The sequence below is a fragment of the Salvelinus alpinus genome, chromosome 10 (genome assembly GCF_045679555.1).
Source record: "Salvelinus alpinus chromosome 10, SLU_Salpinus.1, whole genome shotgun sequence".
In the NCBI taxonomy this organism is placed as follows: Eukaryota; Metazoa; Chordata; class Actinopteri; order Salmoniformes; family Salmonidae; genus Salvelinus; species Salvelinus alpinus.
In genome coordinates this window covers 3,099,804-3,121,540 of record NC_092095.1, presented here as the reverse complement: position 1 = coordinate 3,121,540, position 21,737 = coordinate 3,099,804, and the positions used below count along the sequence as shown (strand labels likewise).

The 21,737-nt window shown below is 43.8% G+C and overlaps 1 protein-coding gene across 7 annotated transcripts in view; it reads left to right on the top strand.

Moving 5' to 3' along the window:
* The window catches only part of LOC139531457 (uncharacterized), a 261,709-nt gene that overhangs the window by 196,729 nt on the left and 43,243 nt on the right, over nt 1–21,737 (top strand). For 6 of the 7 annotated variants that reach the window (XM_071327923.1, XM_071327921.1, XM_071327919.1 and 3 more), the window contains exons 2-3: nt 225–268; nt 16,838–16,905. In XM_071327923.1, coding sequence (XP_071184024.1) covers nt 225–268; nt 16,838–16,905 — 112 coding nt within the window. The remainder of the gene's footprint in view (nt 1–224; nt 269–16,837; nt 16,906–21,737) is intronic. The other variant, XM_071327925.1, reaches the window with a different exon arrangement.

Sequence of the window (21,737 nt, the reverse complement as noted above, 5' to 3'; positions counted from 1 at the left end):
AATGGACTCCAAATACCCAAATCTGGTAACTATTTATTTTCGCTAACTAATGACAAGCTACGTTTGGCTAGCAAACTAACATTACAGGATACGTTGCCATATGCAGTGAAACTAGCTAACGTTAGCTACCTAACATAACTGACTTTAGTTAGCTAACTTGCTAACAACGTTAGCTATCCCAGCTGATAATCACGTCTGCAAAATGTCAATCTATCTTTTCACAGGCGAGACCTCGGAAGAAGCTTCGGTACTTCTCCAATAGAGCGAGGTAAGAAACTATTCTAGGTAACTTGGTATAGAGAAATGGTAATGGCGTATTTTTGTAGGCATTAACTCTGCCATGGTTCGTTCGTTGGACAAAGCCTATGAGGAAAATAAATGTGTTTTTGGAAAAACGCCGAAAATAAGGTCTGTCAAGTAGATGTTATACGTTTGGTTCTGAGAATCTTAAATCAGCTAACATAACTTTGAGTTTAATATAATTCATGTAATAATTAAATAATCACAAAGGGCTCGTAATTCAAAGGTAATGTTAACTGTGCAATCATAGCAGTCAGAATAACACGTATAAAATGTCCTAAACCTGTGTTAATTTGGAGGCGAAAGAAACGCACACCTGTTTAGGCGAGGTGCTGGCTAGCGGAGTAGACTACTTGACACTCTAGGACAGGGGTGTCAAACTCATTCCATGGAGGGCCTAGTGTCTGCTGGTTTTTGTTTTTTCCTTTCAGTTAAGACCTAGACAACCAGGTGATGGGAGTTCCTTACTAATCAGTGACCTGAATTCATCAATCAAGTACAAGGGTGGAGCGAAAACCCACAGACACTCGGCCCTCCGTGGAATGAGTTTGACAGCTGTGCTCTAGGAGCTCAGATGCAATAATTGAATAACCTGAACCAACGTTTTGACAGACAAGCTGTCTTCATCAGGGTATGATGACAAACACTGCCCGTCACTAGTTTTTAGAAAGTGTCAAAAAACACACACAGGTGTCTAATCATGGTGGGATGTGACCTGATATCATTGGTTAATTCTCAGATATAAGAAGAACATACAAACACATGAATGGATAGCATACGATAATAGATACAATTTGGATACATAGGCCTACAAACATTTACAATGAATAGCAAAATCACAATAATCTCAAGAATGGCTTCAGGTCAAAGTCTACATTGAGACCGAAGGGAGCAAGGGTCTTTAAATTATAGATCCAGGCAGCCTCTTGTTTTAACAATAAATTGTCGAGGTCACCCCCTCTCCTAGGGATGGTGACATGTTCAATGCCGATATAAAGTAGGGACGAAATCGAGTGGTTCGCTTCCAAAAAGTGGGCCGCAACTGGGTAAATAGTGTTTTTGGACCTAATGGTGCTACGATGCTCCGAGATTCGTACTTTTAATTTGCGCTTTGTTTTACCCACATATTTTGCCACAAGGACAAGTTATAAGATAAATAACTGCCTTAGTGGAGCACTGTGATAACACCTTTGATTGGGATCTGTTTCCCTGTTTGAGGGTGTTTGAAGGATCTACATTTGTAAGTGCCATTGCATTGAGCGCAGCCATTACAATTGTAGTTTCCATCTGGTAGAGGCGCAAACAGACAACGTGCAGGGATATTTTGGGGTGGTAAATCAGTTTACCTTTTGATCTCTGAGATTTCTGAAAACACATTGCCGATACTGTCATCGGATCTTAGAATGTGCCAATGTTTGTGAATGATTCTCTTAATTTGTTCAGAGCACTTTGAATGGAGGGTAGTTGGAACGCAAGAATGCTTCTTTTTGCTAGACTATCCTTGAAAGAGATCATGTCTCGATTTGTTTTGAATTTTCTCATGGCAGTATTAATCTGACCATGTTTGTACCCCCTCTGCTTGAATTTCTTTTGGCGTCTCAGCCATATTTCTGTCAAAATCTGATTGTTTCTTGCAAATTATTTTGATTAGACAGAATTGGCTGTAGGGCAAACTGTTTTTCATGGGAAGCGGGTGACAGCTATCAGCCCCCAACAAACTGTTACGATCAGTAGGTTTCCTGTAAAGATCAGTGTATAGAACGTTATCCTCACATAAAATCAGAAGATCAAGGAAACTGATTTGACGTGTGTCAGATTGCATAGTAAATCTCAGGTGCTCAGACAAGAGTTAAGAAAAGCATGGAATGCCTCGCTGTTTTGCATCACCCCTCCATAGAACACAAATATCATCATCCTTTTCACCTCAGACCTTCTTTTTGGTGTTTATTCCAAACCCTATTCTTTCTCTGTTAATTTTCCCCATAGGAATGACTGAACGAACCAGAGGTAACTCATTTCTGGGTTTTAGGACTACAAGCTGAACAGCTCTATTTAAGCAATAAGGCCAATATACCACGGATAAGGGCTGTTCTTCAAGCACGACACATTGCGGTGTGCCTGGATACAGTCCTTAGCCTCCTTACCCGTGGTTTATTGGCCATATAGCACAAATCCCAGATTTGCCTTATTGCTATTATGAACTGGTTACCAACGTAATTAGAGCAGTACAAATATTTTTGGTGTCGTACCCATGTTATAAGGTCTGATATATCACGGCTTTCAGCCAATCAACATTCAGCTATTTAGCACTTATGTGAAGCTAGCCACAATAAGGATTAGCTACAATAGTGGAATTTGCGGTTTGCCTTCTAAAAAAAGTCATTCATTGAATGTGACGCAAATATTACAAATAGTGGAAGCAGGCCATATTTGGATTAGATAATGCTGAACAAGGTTGGAATGTTATATAAATACAATAAAATATAATAATTAGTTAATTAGTAAGCATGGTTACATCCACAGAGTGATTTCAACAAATGTCTTCGTCAAGTTAACTAGTTGTCTTGAAGTTATAGAACAACATTCCAACCTTGTTTTGTATTATTTAGTACAAATGTGGCATGATTCCACTATTTGTATCACTATCATAGGGACTTTAATTTTGAAGGTGAACTGCAAATTCCACTATTTTGGCTCATCCTTATTTTGGCTAGCTTCACATAGGCCTAGCTAGCCTCTTTTAGAATCTGAGCGTGAAATACTTACTCTCGTCTCTAACATGTAGGCTCAGCAGTCCAGAACAGTCCCATTACAAGTCAGAATGTTGAACAAAAATAATAATTTACTTTACTATGTACACAGAGTACCAGTACAGAGTCGATGTTACAGGGGTATGTGTTATTTGAGGTAGATACAGTACCAATTAAAAGTTTGGACACCTACTCATTCAAGGGATTTTCTTTATTTTTACTATTTTCTACATTGTAGAATAATAGTGAAGACATCAACACTATCAAATTACACATATGGAATCATGTAGTAACCAAAAAAGTGTTAAACAAATAACATTTAGGTTCTTCAAATTAGCCACCCTTTGCCTTGACAGCTTTGCACACGCTTGGCATTCTCTCAACCAGCTTCACCTGGAATGCTTTTCCAACAGTCTTGAAGGAGTTCCCACATATGCTGAGCACTTGTTGGCTGCTTTTCCTTCACTCTGCAGTCCAACTCATCCCGAACCATCTCAATTGGGTTGAGGTCTGGTTATTGTGGAGGCCAGGTCATCTGATGCAGCACCCCATCACTCTCCTTCTTGGTCAAGTAGCCCTTACACAGCCTGGAGGTGTGTTGGATCACTGTCCTGTTGTAAAACAAATGATACTCCCACTAAGCGCGAACCAGATGTGATGGTGTATCGTTGCAGAATGCTGTGGTAGTCATGCTGGTTAAGTGTGCCTTGAATTCTAAATAAATCACTGACCGTGTCACCAGCAAAGCACCATCACACCTCCATGTTTCACGGTAGGAACTACGTGCGGAGATCATCCGTTCACCTACACTTCTTCTCACAAAGACATGGCGGTTGGAACCAAAAATCTCAAATTTGGACTCCACCGGTCTAAATGTCCTATGCTTGTGTTTCTTGTACCAAGTCTCTTCTTCTTATTGGTGTCCTTTAGTAGTGGTTTGCAGCAATTTCGACCATGAAGGCCTGATTCTCTTCTGAACAGTTGATGTTGACATGCCTGTTACTTGAACTTTGAAGCATTTTATTTGGGCTGCAATTTCTGAGGCTGGTAACTCTTTATTTATTTGATTTATTTCACCTTTATTTAACCAGGTAGGCAAGTTGAGAACACGTTCTCATTTACAATTGCGACCTGGCCAAGATAAAGCAAAGCAGTTCGACACATACAACAACACATAGTTACACATGGAGTAAAACAAACATACAGTCAATAATACAGTAGAAAAATAAGTCTATATACATTGTGAGCAAGTGAAGTGAGATAAGGGAGGTAAAGGCAAAAAAGAAAAGGCCATGGTGGCGAAGTAAATACAATATAGCAAGTAAAACACTGGAATGGTTGATTTGCAGTGGGAGAAAGAAATAATGGGGTGCAAAGGAGCTAAATAAATAAATAAATAAATACAGTAGGGAAAGAGGTATCTGTTTGGGCTAAATTATAGATGGGCTATGTACAGGTGTAGTAATCTATGAGCTGCTCTGACAGCTGGTGCTTAAAGCTAGTGAGGGAGATAAGTGTTTCCAGTTTCAGAGATTTTTGTAGTTCGTTCCAGTCATTGGCAGAAGAGAACTGGAAGGAGAGGCTGCCAAAGGAAGAATTGGTTTTGGGGGTGACCAGAGATATACCTGCTGGAGCGCATGCTACAGGTGGGTGCTGCTATGGTGACCAGCGAGCTGAGATAAGGGGGGACTTTACCTAGCAGGGTCTTGTAGATGACCTGGAGCCAGTGGGTTTGGCGACGAGTATGAAGCGAGGGCCAGCCAACGAGTGTACAGGTCGCAGTGGTGGGTAGTATATGGGGCTTTGGTGACAAAATGGATGGCACTGTGATAGACTGCATCCAATTTATTGAGTAGGGTATTGGAGGCTATTTTGTAAATGACATCACCGAAGTCGAGGATTGGTAGGATGGTCAGTTTTACAAGGGTATGTTTGGCAGCATGAGTGAAAGATGCTTTGATGCGGAATAGGAAGCCAATTCTAGATTTAACTTTGGATTGGAGATGTTTGATGTGAGTCTGGAAGGAGAGTTTACAGTCTAACCAGACACCTAGGTATTTGTAGATTTGTCCACATATTCTAAGTGAGAGCCGTCCAGAGTAGTGATGTTGGACAGGCGGGCAGGTGCAGGCAGCGATCGGTTGAAGAGCATGCATTTAGTTTTACTTGTATTTAAGAGCAATTGGAGGCCACGGAAGGAGAGTTGTATGGCATTGAAGCTCGCCTGGAGGGTTGTTAAAACAGTGTCCAAAGAAGGGCCAGAAGTATACAGAATGGTGTCGTCTGCGTAGAGGTGGAGCAGAGACTCACCAGCAGCAAGAGCGACATCATTGATATTTTCAGAGAAAAGAGTCGGCCCGAGAATTGAACCCTGTGGCACCCCTATAGAGACTGCCAGAGGGCCGGACAACAGACCCTCCGATTTGACACGCTGAACTCTATCAGAGAAGTAGTTGGTGAACCAGGCGAGGCAATCATTTGAGAAACCAAGGCTGTCGAGTCTGCCGATGAGGATGTGGTGATTGACAGAGTCGAAAGCCTTGGCCAGGTCAATGAATACGTCTGCACAGTATTGTTTCTTATCGATGGCGGTTAAGATATCGTTTAGGACCTTGAGCGTGGCTGAGGTGCACCCATGACCAGCTCTGAAACCAGATTGCATAGCGGAGAAGGTATGGTGGGATTCAAAATGGTCGGTAATCTGTTTGTTGACTTGGCTTTCGAAGACCTTAGAAAGGCAGGGTAGGATAGATAGGTCTGTAGCAGTTTGGGTCAAGAGTGTCCCCCCCTTTGAAGAGGGGGATGACTGCAGCTGCTTTCCAATCTTTGGGAATCTCAGACGACACGAAAGAGAGGTTGAACAGGCTAGTAATAGGGGTGGAAACAATTTCAGCAGATCATTTTAGAAAGAAAGGGTCCAGATTATCTAGCCCGGTTGATTTGTAGGGGTCCAGATTTTGCAGCTTTTTCAGAACATCAGCAGACTGGATTTGGGAGAAGGAGAAATGGGGAAGACTTGGGCGAGTAGCTGTGGGGCGTGCAGTGCTGTTGACCGGGGTAGGGGTAACCAGGTGGAAAGCATGGCCAGCCGTAGAAAAATGCTTTTTTTTATTTAATTTTTTTTTATTTCACCTTTATTTAACCAGGTAGGCTAGTTGAGAACAAGTTCTCATTTGCAACTGCGACCTGGCCAAGATAAAGCATAGCAGTGTGAACAGACAACAACACAGAGTTACACATGGAGTAAACAATAAACAAGTCAACATGGTAGAAGAAAAAAAAAAAAAAAAGAAAAAAAGAGAATCTATATACAATGTGTGCAAAAGGCATGAGGAGGTAGGCAATAAATCAGATAATTACAATTTAGCAGATTAACACTGGAGTGGTAAATCATCAGATGATCATGTGCAAGAAGAGATACTGGTGTGCAAAAAAGCAGAGAAGGAAATAAAAGCAGTATGGGGGGGGTGAGGTAGGTAAATTGGAGGGCCAGCTGACTAGGGCATACAGGTCGCAGTGGTGGGTCGAATAAGGTGCTTTAGTAACAAAACGGATGGCACTGTGATAAACTGCATCCAGTTTGCTGAGTAGAGTGTTGGAAGCCATTTTGTAGATGACATCGCCGAAGTCGAGGATCGGTAGGATAGTCAGTTTCACTAGGGTAAGTTTGGCGGCGTGAGTGAAGGAGGCTTTGTTGTGAAATAGAAAGCCGACTCTAGATCTGATTTTGGATTGGAGATGTGTGATATGAGTCTGGAAGGAGTTTGCAGTCTAGCCAGACACCTAGGTACTTATAGATGTCCACATATTCTAGGTCGGAACCGTCCAGGGTGGTGATGCTAGTCGGGCGTGCGGGTGCAGGCAGCGAACGGTTGGAGAGCATGCATTTGGTTTTACTAGCGTTTAAGAGCAGTTGGAGGCCACGGAAGGAGTGTTGTATGGCATTGAAGCTCGTTTGGAGGTTAGTTATCACAGTGTCCAAAGAAGGGCCAGAAGTATACAGAATGGTGTCGTCTGCGTAGAGGTGGATCAGGGAATCGCCCGCAGCAAGAGCAACATCATTGATATATACAGAGAAAAGAGTCGGCCCGAGAATTGAACCCTGTGGTACCCCCATAGAGACTGCCAGAGGACCGGACAACATGCCTTCCGATTTGACGCACTGAACTCTGTCTGCAAAGTAGTTGGTGAACCAGGCAAGGCAGTCATTAGAAAAACCGAGGCTACTGAGTCTGCCGATAAGGATATGGTGATTGACAGAGTCGAAAGCCTTGGCCAGGTCGATGAAGACGGCAGCACAGTACTGTCTTTTATCGATGCCGGTTATGATATCATTTAGTACCTTGAGCGTGGCTGAGGTGCACCCGTGACCGGCTCGGAAACCGGATTGCACAGCGGAGAAGGTACGGTGGGATTCGAGATGGTCAGTGATCTGTTTGTTGACTTGGCTTTCGAAGACCTTAGATAGGCCGGGCAGGATGGATATAGGTCTGTAACAGTTTGGGTCCAGGGTGTCTCCCCCTTTGAAGAGGGGGATGACCGCGGCAGCTTTCCAATCCTTGGGGATCTCAGATGATACGAAGGAGAGGTTGAACAGGCTGGTAATAGGGGGTGCGACAATGGCGGCAGACAGTTTCAGAAATAGGGGGTCCAGATTGTCAAGCCCAGCTGATTTGTATGGGTCCAGGTTTTCCAGCTCTTTCAGAACATCTGCTATCTGGATTTGGGTAAAGGAGAAGCTGGGGAGGCTTGGGCGAGTAGCAGCGGGGGGGGCGGGGCTGTTGGCCAAGGTTGGAGTCGCCAGGAGGAAGGCATGGCCAGCCATTGAGAAATGCTTGTTGAAGTCTTCGATTATCACGGATTTATCGGTGGTGACCGTGTTACCTAGCCTCAGTGCAGTGGGCAGCTGGGAGGAGGTGCTCTTGTTCTCCATGGACTATACAGTATCCCAGAACTTTTTGGAGTTAGAGCTACAGGATGCAAATTTCTGCTTGAAAAAGCTGGCCTTTGCTTTCCTGACTGACTGCGTGTATTGGTTCCTGACTTCCCTGAACAGTTGCATATCGCGGGGGCTCTTCGATGCTATTGCAGTTCGCCACAGGATGTTTTTGTGCTGGTCGAGGGCAGTCAGGTCTGGAGTGAACCAAGGGCTATATCTGTTCTTAGTTCTGCATTTTTTGAACGGAGCATGCTTGTCTAATATGGTGAGGAAGTAACTTTTAAAGAATGATCAGGCATCCTCAACTGACGGGATGAGGTCAATATCCATCCAGGGTACCCGGGCCAGGTCGATTAGAAAGGCCTGCTCGCAGAAGTGTTTTAGGGAGCGTTTGATAGTGATGAGGGGTGGTCGTTTGACCGCGGACCCGCAGCGGATACAGGCAATGAGGCAGTGATCGCTGAGATCTTGATTGAAGACAGCAGCGGTGTATTTGGAGGGCAGGTTGGTCAGGATAATGTCTATTAGGGTGCCCATGCTGACGGATTTAGGGTTGTACCTGGTAGGTTCCTTGATGATTTGTGTGAGATTGAGGGCATCTAGCTTAGATTGTAGGACTGCCGGGGTGTTAAGCATATCCCAGTTTAGGTCACCTAACAGAACAAACTCTGAAGCTAGATGGGGAGCGATCAATTCACAGATGGTGTCCAGGGCACAGCTGGGAGCTGAGGGGGGTCGGTAGCAGGCGGCAACAGTGAGAGACTTATTTCTGGAGAGATTAATTTTTAAAATTAGAAGTTCGAACTGTTTGGGCATAGACCTGGAAAGTATGACAGAACTTTGCAGGCTATCTCTGCAGTAGATTGCAACTCCTCCCCCTTTGGCAGTTCTATCTTGACGGAAAGTGTTATAGTTGGGTATGGAAATCTCAGAATTTTTGGTGGCCTTCCTAAGCCAGGATTCAGACACGGCAAGGACATCAGGGTTGGCAGAGTGTGCTAAAGCGGTGAGTAAGACAAACTTAGGGAGGAGGCTTCTGATGTTGACATGCATGAGGCCAAGGCTTTTTCGATCACAGAAGTCAACAAATGAGGGTGCCTGGGGACATGCAGGGCCTGGGTTAACCTCCACATCACCCGAGGAACAGAGGAGTAGTAGGATGAGGGTGTGGCTAAAGGCTATCAAAACTGGTCGCCTAGAGCGTTGGAGACAAGGAATAAAAGGAGCAGATTTATGGCCGTGGTAGAATAGATTCTGGGCATAATGTGCAGACGGGTATGGTGGGGCACGGGTACAGCGGAGGCAAGCCCAGGCACTGGGTGATGATAAGAGAGGTTGTATCTCTGGACATGCTGGTCTCAATGGGTGAGGTCACCGCATGTGTGGGAGGTGGGACAAAGGAGGTATCAGAGGTACGGAGAGTGGAACTACGGGGTCCATTGCAAACCAAAACAATGATAACTATGATAACTAGCCTGAACAACAGTATACAAGGCATATTGATATTTGGCAGAGACATACAGTAAGGCATAAAGTGATTGCAGGTCTTGATTGGGAGAGCTAGCTAAAACAACAGGTGAGATAACAGCAGCTAGTCAGCTAACACAGCAACAGCAGGTAAAAATGGCAACGACTAGGCAGAGCGGGTCGGATTAACTACACACAGAGCCTGAGTTAAAACACAAACAAACAGAATGGAGTACCATGAATTAATGGACAGTCCGGCAGGCATCAGCTATGTAGCCAGGTGATCATAGTGTCCAGGGGGCAGCCGTAGATGGAGCAGGGAAGTCGCCGCTAAGCTAGCACGCGGTGTTTAAAGTTAGTAGCCCGGGGGGGTGAGTCTGCTCAGACGAAGGGGGTCTGCTCAGACGGAGGCCGGTTGAGGGTACAGCGGATGGGGTATTCGTCTGCAGACCAGATGTGGTCGTGTCGACAGAGAATCCAAGCCGGATGGCGAAAGAGAGGTTGTGATTGTAGAATTGTGTTTGCTAACTGATGCTAGCTTCGTAGCAGTGGCACTAGCTGTGCTAGCTGCGTTAGCTGCAGGCTAGCTGTGAGGATCAGAAGTAGTGGCTCAGGGATTACGGCGGGAATCCGGCGTTGTTGTCGAGAGACAGTCCGATGCTGGTAAATTGGTGAGTAATATCCAGGCTAATATCAGGGCTGGTGTCTGTGCCGAAGGTAAAAGCTGCTAGCATCGGTTAAAAATGGCTAAGTAGCTTGTAGCTGGTAGCTTGTAGCTGGTTAGTTACTGGGGGTTCTTGAATGTGTTCCGAAGTTTAAAAAATAATAGCGATTCCGTACCACTTTGGGTGAGGTAGGTTACCGGAAGGTATAATCGAATTAAAAATCGAAAAGAGATAGAAAAAAGTAATAAAATATATACAAGAAGTACAAAAAAATACAAACGTGCCCGGGAGCACTAAACAGACACGTCTACACTGCTACGCCATCTTGGATTATTGAAATTCTCAATTATAGTGGATTTGTCGGTGGTGACAGTGTTTCCTATCTTCAGTGCAGTGGGCAGCTGGGAGGAGATGTTCTTATTTTCCATGGACTTTACAGTGTCCCAGAACTTTTTTGAGTTTGTGTTACAGGAAGCAAATTTCTGCTTGAAAAAGCTAGCCTTTGCTTTTCTAACTGCCTGTGTATATTGGTTTCTAGCTTCCCTGAAAAGTTGCATATCACGGGGGCTGTTCGATGCTAATGCAGAGCGCCATAGGATGTTTTTGTGTTGGTTAAGGGCAGTCGGGTCTGGAGAGAACCAAGGGCTATATCTGTTCCTGGTTCTAAATTTCTTGAATGGGGCATGCTTATTTAAGATGGTGAGGAAGGCATTTAAAAAAAATAACCAGGCATTCTCTACTGAAGGGATGAGATCAATATCCTTCCAGGATAGCCAGGCCAGGTCGTTTAGAAAGGCCTGCTCGCTGAAGTGTTTCAGGGAGCGTTTGACAGTGATGAGTGGAGGTCGTTTGACCGCTGACCCATTACAGATGCAGGCAATAAGGCAGTGATCGCTGAGATCTTGGTTGAAAACAGCAGAGGTGTATTTAGAGGGCAAGTTCGTTAGGATGATATCGATGAGGGTGCCCGTGTTTACAGCTTTGGGGTGGTACCTGGTAGGTTCATTGATAATTTGTGTGAAATTGATGGCATCAAGCTTAGAATGTAGGATGGCTGGGGTGTTAAGCATGTTCCAGTTTAGGTCGCCTAGCAGCACGAGCTCTGAAGATAGATGGGGGGCAATCAGTTCACATATGGTGTCCAGAGCACAGCTGGGGGCAGAGGGTGGTCTATAGCAGGTGGCAACGGTGAGAGACTAGTTTTTAGAGAGGTGGATTTTTAAAAGTAGAAGTTAAAATTGTTTGGGAACAGACCTGGATAGTAGGACAGAACTCTGCAGGCTATCTTTGCAGTAGATTGCAACACCGCCCCCTTTGGCCGTTCTATCTTGTCTGAAAATGTTGTAGTTAGGGATGAAAATTTTAGAATTGTTGGTGGTCTTCCTAAGCTAGGATTCAGACACGGCTAAAACATCCGGGTTGGCAGAGTGTGCTAAAGCAGTGAATAAAACCAAATTAGGGAGAAGGCTTCTAATGTTAACATGCATGAAACCAAGGCTATTACGGTTACAGAAGTCATCAAAAGAGAGCGCCTGGGGAATAGGAGTGGAGCTAGGCACTGCAGGGCCTGGATTCACCTCTACATCACCAGAGGAACAGAGGAGGAGTAGGATAAGGGTACGGCTAAAAGCTATGAGAATTGGTCGTCTAGAACGTCTAGAACAGAGTAAAAGAACGTTTCTGGGGGCGATAAAAGAGCTTCAAGGAATAATGTACAGACAAAGGTATGGTAGGATGTGAATACAATGGAGGTAAACCTAGGTATTGAGTGATGATGAGAGATATTGTCTCTAGAAACATCATTGAAACCAGGTGATGTCATCACATGTGTGGGTGGTGGAACTGAAAGGTTGGATAAGGTATAGTGAGCAGGGCTAGAGGCTCTACAGTGAAATAAACCAATAAACACTAACCAGAACAGCAGTGGACAAGGCATATTGACATTAAGGAGAGGCATGCTTAGCCGAGTGATCAATAAGGGTCCAGTGAGTAGAGGTTGGTTGGGGTCACGGCGATTCAGACAGCTAGCCGGGCTATCGGTAGCAAGCTAGCATAGGATGGAGGTCTGTTTTTAGCCACCTCGTACGTTTCCGTCGGTAGATTAGTGGGGTTCCGTGTGGTAGAGGGGATCAATCCAATTGGCAAAATAGATATAGTTATAGTGACCCAAGGAAAAAAAAAAAATTGTCCGATAGTCTTATTCAGATAGCAGCCGATAAGACAGTTAACGATTAGCGGGCCCCAGATGAGCGTTCAGGTAACGTCGCGACGGAGGTGCCAGTTGGATAACTCCCTCGGGCAGATATAGTCGGTAGTCAGTCGTGAAGGCCCGGTGGGGCTCCGCATTGGCAGTAAAACGGGTCCGGATAGGTGATTGTAGCCCAGGAGTGGCTGATGGAACTCTTCAGCTGGCTAGCTCCGGAATAATTGATGTTTGCTCCGGGATCGACGTAAGCCAATAGTCACACAGGTAGCAGCTAGCTAGCTGCAAAATCAACGTGTAAATGTCCAGAGCTTGCGGTTGAAATCCGGGGACATGGAGAAAAATAGGTCCGGTATGTTCGGTCTGAGTCGCGTTGTACAAAAGTGGCGATAGATTATCGAGCCAAAGGAATAGCTGATGACCACAAAACGTGGTCAGCTGAAATACCAATGTCAGCCAGTAAACTGGGTAGCTTCAGGTTAGCTTCAGGTTAGCTTCAGGTTAGCTTCAGGTTAGCTTCAGGTTAGCTTCAGGTTAGCTTCAGGTTAGCTGCAGGTTAGCTGCAGGTTAGCTTCAGGCTAGCTTCTGGCTAGCTTCTATTGTGGATTTTCAGATTTGAGGTAAATAATACTTTTTTTTTTGTAATTGGTGAGGCCGGTTGCAGGAAAGTGCTTTGAAGTTGAGTTTTTGGAAAATAAAATATATATAAGATATGCGAAGAAAGGTGTAAATATATATATATACGGGACACGACAAGACGAGGACAAAAGGACGTCTGTGTGTAGTGAACTTATCCTCTGCAGTAGAGGTAACTCTGGGTCTTCCTTTTCTGTGGCGGTCCTCATGAGAGCCAGTTTCATCATAGCGCTTGATGTTTTGTGACTGTACTTGAAGACATTTTTTGGATTGACTGACCTTCATGTTTTAGTAATGATGGGCTGTCTTTTCTCTTTGCTTATTTTAGCTGTTCTTGCCATAATATGGACTTGTCTTTTACCAAATAGGTCTATCTTCTGTTTACCTCCCCTACCTTGTCACCCCACAACTGATTGGCTCAAAAGTATTAAGAAGGAAAGAAATTCCACAAATGAACTTTTAACACGGCACTCCTGTTAGTTGAAATGCGTTCCCGGTGACTACCTCATGAAGCTGGTTGAGAGAATGCCAAGTGTGCAAAGCTGTCAAGGCAAAAGGTGGCTATTTGAAGAATCTCAAATATATATATATATTTTTTGTTTAAATCGTTTTTCATTGCTACATGATTCCATATGTGTTATTTCATAGTTTTGATGTCTTCACTATTATTCTTACAATGTGAAAAATCGTACAAATAAAGAAAAACCCTTGAATGCGTAGGTGTCAACTTTTAACTGCTACTGTATGTACATATAACTAGGAATACATGTGTAGATGTGATGAGACAAAATACTCAGTGCAAAAGGGGGCCAATGAAGATGGCTAAATAGCTAACTATTTAGCAGTCTTATGGCATGAGGGTAGAAGGTGTTCATGGTCCTGTTGGTTCCAGATTTAGTGCATCGCTGTCGCTTGCCGTGCGTTGACAGAAAGAGTCTGACTCGGGTGGCTGGAGTCTTGGACAATTTTTAGAGCCTTCTTTTGAGGTCCTGGATGGCAGTGAGCTCAGCCCCGGTGATGTACTGGGCCGCACACACTAGGCTTGGGTGGTATACTCTATACCAGGGTATTTGGGAAAAAGCCACGGGATGGTTTTTCAATACCGTTAAATTTAATGTTATATCTAAGAAATAGTTTTGTAGCTACATTTTAAGAAAATACCTGAGGTCAAGTTGTGCAACAAATAACACTGCCAGGTCACTGACGACCTCCCTATAGTCTGTCGTGTCGTCAGCAACCTTAATGATGATATTGGAGGTGTGCCCGGCCATACAGTCGTGGAAGAACAGGGAGTACAAGAAGGGACTAAGCACGCATCCCTGAGGGGCCCCCGTGTTGAGGGTCCGCGTGTTGTTGCCTACCCTCACCACCTGGGGGTGGCCTGTCAGGAAGTCCAGGATCCAGTTGCAGAGGGAGGTGTTCAGTCTCAGGTTCCTAAGTTTAGTGATGAGCTTGGAGGGCAATATGCTGTTGAACGCTAAGCTTTAGTCAATGAATATCGTTCTCATGTAGATGTTCCTTTTGTGCAGGTGGGAATGGGCAGTGTGGAGTGCAGTAGAGATCGCATCATCTGTGGATCTTTTGGGGTGGTATGCAAATTGGAGTGGGTCTAGGGTTTCTGGGATTATGGTGTTAGCCATGACCAGTCTTTCAAAGCATTTCATGGCTACAGATGTGAGTGCTACGGGGCGGTTAGTCATTTAGACAGGTTACCTTGGTGTTCTTGGGCACAAGGACGATGGTGTTCTCCTTGAGGTATTACAGGCTCGGTCAGGGAGAAGTTGAAAATGTCAGTGAAGACACTTGCCAGCTAGTCAGCGCGTGCTCTGAGTACGTGTCCTGGTAATCGGTCTGGCCTTGTGAATGATAACATGTTTAAAGATCTTTCTTACATTGGCTACGAGATCGCACAGTCGCCCGGAACAGCTGGTGCTGTCATGCATGGTTCAGTGTTGCTTGCCTCGACGCAAGCATAGTAGTCATTTATCTCGTCTGGTTGACCTGCGTCACTGGACAGCTTGTGGCTGGGTTTCCCTTTGTAATCCATGATAATTTGCAAGCCCTGTCACAGGAGGTCGTAGCGGGACTTCTTGTAAGTGTCCGGATTAGTGTCCCGCTCAGTGAGGATGTTGCCTGTAATCCATGGCTTCTGGTTAGGATATGTACGTACGGTCACTGTGGGGACCACGTCTTCGATGCACTTAACTGGTTGACTGGTGTCGTAAACTCCTCAATGTTATCGGATGAATCGCTGAACATATTCCAGTCTGTACTAGCAAAACAGTCCTGTATCTTAGCATCCTCTTCATTGGACCACTTCCTTATTGAGCGAGTCACTTGCACTTCCCGTTTGAGTTTTTGCTTGTAAGCAGGAATCGGGAGGATAGTTATTGTCCGATTTTCCAAAGGGAGGGCGAGGGAGAGTCTTGTATGCGTTTCTGTGTGTGGAGTAAAGGTGATTGAGTTTTGTTGCACAGGTGACATCCTGGTAATTATGAGTTAAAACGGATTTGTTTCCCTGCATTAAAATCACAGGTCACCGCCTCAGGATTTGCATGTTGTTAGGTTATGGCCTTATACAGCTCGTTGAGTGCGGTTTGGTGGTAAATACAGCTATGTATGTTCTGCAGCTTGTCATGAGGTATTCTTACTCTGGTGAGGAAAAACTTGAGACTTTCTAAACATTAGAGATCATGCTCCAGCTGCTATTAAAGGAAAATTCCACCCATGAATTATCTTTTGGTATTTGTTTCATTAGTCCATTGTTGACATAGTCCCAAAATGTTTTGCTTGAAAGTAATCAGGTTTTCAAGATATTTAACTTTCAAAATACAGAAATCATCACCGTACGAAGTATTTTGCATTCTATGATGCAAAATGCATCATATGATTGTGCATCAAAAGAGTTTTTGCGTGTTGTTTTCCTTTAACAAAGAGACACACCCCTCCTCCCTTAGTCTTACCAGAGGCTACCGTCTGGTCGAGACGATGCGTGTAAAAACTAGAAAGATGTATATTGTCCTTGTTCAGCCACGACTCCGAGAAACAGAATACTACAGTTCTTCAGGTCCCGTTGATGGGATAGCCTCGAGCGGAGCTCGTCCAGTTTCTCTAGTGATTGTACGTTTGCCAGTCGAAAGAAGGATAGAGGCGATTTATTTGTTCACCAACGTAGTCTCGCCAGGATCATTTGCCTCTTGCGCAATCGCTTCATCGTTCGAGTCCCGGGGATTAGGGAGTAAGCAGAACGCCTGGTCCGGAGTAAGCAGAACGCCCAGAGCTGACGACTCGTTGAAGTAGAAATTGTCATCCAAATTGATGTTTGTGATTGCAGTGCTGATGTCCAAAAGCTGTTTTCGGTCATATATATATATATATATATATATATATATATATATATAATTATTATTTTTTTGTTTCATGGGACCAACACTTGCACAATATGGCAGAGCCTAATCAAACCACAGAATGAACATTGTTGCAAGCAGCTGGCAAATTTCACAAGTTCTTTCAGCTGATAAGGAAATGTGCTTGGGTCAACTACGTTCGGTTACATTCTGCTATTGTTTACAAGTGACACCCTATCGGCGCTGGAAATATTGGGTAAGCAACATTTTCCTGTGGATACCCGATCTCAACCTCCTACCGTCAAAAGGACCAACAGCACGGGCAACCTGTAAAGGAAGTGTAAATATGATTATTTTCAACATTCTGGCTTGCAGAGACTTGCATATTTTTTTTAGCCAGACTTCTGGCTGAATCTGCATGGGGTAACCAGTGATCAGGTTGTCATACATTGATTATACTAATGTTAACCATCGTCATAAATACTAGTAGATAAACTGCTTACTATGTTGATGTTCTTCTGTTCTGTCAGCGCATCAACCACGAAGGGCTATGTCGAACTGGACATTGATGACTCCAGTACTTGGTTCAAAGACTTGGGTAAGAAATATACTCTCTTTAATATTCATCCTCTCACATGTTGTCAATGGAAACTAAGATTCCTGACCAAAGTCACGTATAAAGGAGGTGGAGATGGGGGCTCCCGAGTGGCGCAGCGGTCTAAGGCACTGCATGTCGGTGCTAGAGGTGTCACTACAGACCCTGGTTCGAGATTGGGCTGTATCACAACTGACCGTGATCGGCAGTCCCATAGGGCGGCGCACAATTGGCTCGGCGTCGTCCGGGTTAGAGAAGGGTTTGGCCGGGGTAGGCCATCATTGTAAATAAGAATTTGTTCTTAATAACTGACTTGCCTCGTTAAATAGAAAAATTAATATACAGTTGAAGTCAGAAGTTTACATACACCTTAGGCAAATGCATTTAAACTCAGTTTTTCACAATTCCTAACATTTAATCTTAAAATTTCCCTGTCTTATATCAGTTCGGATCACCACTTTATTTTAAGAATGTGAAATGTCAGAATAATAGTAGAGTGAGTGATTTCAGCTTTTATTTCTTTCATCACATTCCCAGTGGGTCAGGAGTTTACATACTCAATTAGTATTTGGTAGCATGGCCTTTTAAATTGTTTAACTTGGGTCAAACGTTTCGGGTAGCCTTCCACAATCGTCCCAAAATAAATTGGGTGAATTTTGGCCCATTCCTCCTGACAGAGCTGGTTTAACTGAGTCAGGTTGGTAGGCCTCCTTGCTCGTGCACGCTTTTTCAGTTCTGCCCACAAATTTTCTATATGATTGAGTGCAGGGCTTTGTGATGGCCACTCCAATACCTTGACTTTGTTGTCCTTAAGCCATTTTGCCACAACTTTGGAACTATGCTTGGGTCATTGTCCATTTGGAAGACCCATTTGCGACCAAGCTTTAACTTCCTGACTTATGTCTTGAGATTTTGCTTCAATATATCCACCTAATTTTCCTGTCTCATGATGCCATCTATTTTGTGAAGTGCACCAGTCCCTCCTGCAGCAAAGCACCCCCACAACATGATGCTGCCACCCCCGTGCTTCACGTTTGGTATGGTGTTCTTCAGCTTGCAGGCATCCCCCTTTTTCCTCAACATAATGAGGTCATTTCTCCAAAAAGTTCGATCTTTGTCCACATGTGCAGTTGCAAACCATAGTCTGTCTTTTTTATCGCAGTTTTGGAGCAATGGCTTCTTCCTTGCTGAGCGTTCTTTCAGGTTATGTCGATATGAGGACTCGTTTTTACTGTGGATATAGATACTTTTGTACCTGTTTCCTCCAGCATCTTCACAAGGTCCTTTGCTGTTGTTCTGGGATTGATTTGCACTTTTCACACCAAAGTACGTTCGTCTCTAGGAGACAGAACGCGTCTCCTTACTGAGCGGTATGACGGCTGCGTGGTTCCATGGTGTTTATACTTGCGTACTACTGTTTGTACAGATGAACGTGGTACCTTCAGGCGTTTGGAAATTGCTCCCAAGGATGAACCAGACTTGTGGAGGTCTACAATTTTTTTTGTCTGAGGTCTTGGCTGATTTCTTTAGATTTTGCCATGATGTCAAGCAAAGAGGCACTGAGTTTGAAGGTAGGCCTTGAAATACATCCACAGGTACACCTCCAATTGACTCAAATTGTCATTTAGCCTATCAGAAGCTTCTAAAGCCATGACATAATTTTCTGGAATTTTCCAAGCTGTTTAAAGGCACAGTCAACTTAGTGTATGTAAACTTCTGACCCACTGGAATTGTAATACAGTGAATTATAAGTGAAATAATCTCTGTAAACAATTGTTGTAAAAATTACTTGTCATGCACAAAGTAGATGTCCTAACTGATGTGCTATAACTAGTTTGTTAACAAGACATTGGTGGAGTGGTTGAACAACGAGTTTTAATGACTCCAACCTAAGTGTATGTAAACTTCTGACTTCAACTGTATGTATTATGTTGGTAGGCATTACCCAGTGTTCGACTTGCTCTTCGGAACCCAAGGGGCATGCAGCACTTATGTGAAGCTAGCCACAATAACAATTAGCCAGATTAGTAGAATTTGTGTTTCGCCTTCAAAATTAAAGTCCCTTATTTAAAGAAATGCAAATGGTTACAGATAGTAGAATCAATTTCACAAAAGACAATAATTTGCTAATTTGACCCCAAAAAGTAAATATCAGTTGAAATGGCTTTGTGGATGTATTAGACCTCAGAGTTGCGTTGTTGGCGTACTTATTTTTCACTGTACAGTCTTACCACATTACCACAATCCATAGGTATCAGCCAGCAGGTTGACATTTATTGTCATGAGTCTTGTCCTGTATACGGACGGCACTGAACAATTTCCCAGCTGCAAAGTCAAAATTGGCTGTATTGTAAAAAGTCATGAAAACATTTAGGGTTAGGCGTTAAGGTTAGCCGTGTGGTTAAGGTTAGGTTTAAAATCAGATTTCATGCATTTGTGGCCGTGCCAGCTAGTTACCACCTCCAGATCAATGTTCATTACAAAAAACGCTATTTCAGGACTGAAACCACTGTGGAATTAGCCACATTAACTTACCCGTACAATGTGTAATGAAAATTAATATTGCAATGTACAGCCACATTAGTGGAATTTGCGATTCGCATTAAAAATAAGTTCCTAATTGAAAGTGATGCAAACGGATACAGATAGTGGAATGATGCCATATTTGGAGTAAATAATATACCATTCCAACCTTGTTTTGTATAACTTCAGCACAAGACAACTAGTTCATTTGACCAACAAATGTGTTTAAATCGCTCTGTGGATGTATTAGACTTAATATTTTTTGGGGGAGGGGCATACTTATATTTCACTGTACAGCCTTACCTATGGATCTGGGGTATCAGCCAACTCAGTAACACCTACAGAATACAACTGTGTAGAGCTTCTACGCAAATAACTTTTTGGGCGACCCAACCAAATTCACATAGAAATGTTAGTTATAGATCTGTCATTCTCATTTAAAGCAAGTCTAAGAAGCAGTAGAGCTATTTCTATGTTTCTCATTCTTACATTTTGCGTCTTTTACTTTAGGTTTTGTACACCATCTTCAAACAGCTGAAAAAATGATATTTTTGGTTCTGGAAAATACATTTCCTAGCGTCTTAGATGGTTCATTGATTCTCTACACTCGACTTGTTTTGTCACATGAACACATGAAATTTGGTGAAGTGGCGGAGCGATTTCTGCGTAGTACATCATATTCTGCGTAGTACATCAGTAATTTCCATATGTTTCCAAAATGGTATCGCAAGCGAAGCGTGTTAACGTTTAGACGGAGCAATTTGGGAGTGTCGGGCATTTCCCCCGGACGGAAGATGTTGCATGTCAGTGGAATGACAGCAATGCAATTGGAGTCATAATGGCATGTGTTAGACTTGGTGGAATGACCCATTAGGGATGGGCACGGTTAATTGAATATCCGGATATCCAAACAGATGTTATTATTCATACACTTGTAAGAGTATTCAGAGAAAGCTTTTTCATTAAGGCACTGCATCGCAGTGCTAGCTGTGCCACTAGTGATTCTGGGTTCCAGTCCAGGCTCTGTCGCAGCCGGCCGTGACCGGGAGACCCATGTGGCGGCCCACAATTAGCCCAACGTCGTTCGGGTTGAGGGGAGGGTTTGGCTTGCAGGGATGTCCTTGTCCCATCGCGCACTAGTGACTCCTGTGGCGGGCTGGGCGCAGTGCCCGCTGACACGGTTGTGTCACGAGAATGATGTTCTCAGTGTTCATAGCCCAATTAAACTACTCAGTCTGCAACCCAGAATGTGTAAGATACTGGTTGAATGAAACAGACGGAGGCCCAGCTACGATAGTCAGAAAGTTTATTTACGAGAACGCTAGACCGTTGTACAAAACCATTCATTTTATACAGGCTCCTTACTTACATTCACACACTGACATTAGGTATCCTACGCACATACATACACACACAAACAGTAGGTATCCTACGCACATACTGTCCTACTACCCAGCCGACAAAGATTAGGGAGCCGGCCGTGAGAATCACTCTCCGTCCTCCCTCAAGATGGGGAGACCTTGTCGTTGTATCTTTTCGAGGTGACAGTGAAGACCTCAAACTGTGAAACAACACATGGAATCATGTAGTAACCAAAAAAGTGTTAAACAAATCAAAAGCACCCCCCACACCATAACACCTCGTCCTTCTCCATGCTTTACGGTGGGAAATACACATGTGGAGATCACCCGTTCTCAAAAAACATGGCGTTAGGAACCAAAAATCGCCAATTTGGACTCCAGACCAAAGGACAGATTTCCACCGGTCTATGTCCATTGCTCGTGTTTCTTGGCCCAAGCAAGTCTCTTCTTCTTATTGGTGTCCTTTAGTAGTGTTTTTTGTTGTTGCAGCAATTCAACCATGAAGGCCTGATTCACACAGTCTCATCTGAACAGTTGATGTTGAGATGTTTGTTACTTGAACTCTGAAGAATTTATTTGGGCTGCAATTTCTGTGGCTGGTAACTCCTAATGAACTTGTCCTCTGCAGCAGAGGTAACTCTGTCTTCCTTTCCTGTGGTGGTTCTCATGAGAGCCAGTTTCATCATAGCGATTGATGGTTTTTGCAAATTAACTTTCAAGGTTCTTGACATTTTCCGTATTGACTGACCTTCATGTCTTAAAGTAATGATGGTCTGTCGTTTCTCTTTGCTTATTTGAGCTGTTCTTGCCATAATATGGACTTGGTCTTTTACCAAATAGGGCCATCTTCTGTATACCCCCTTACCTTGTCACAAGACAACTGATTGGCTCGAACACACAAGGGTCTGAACTTTTTTTTTTTTTTAAATGTTCTCCTAAAATGACATACCA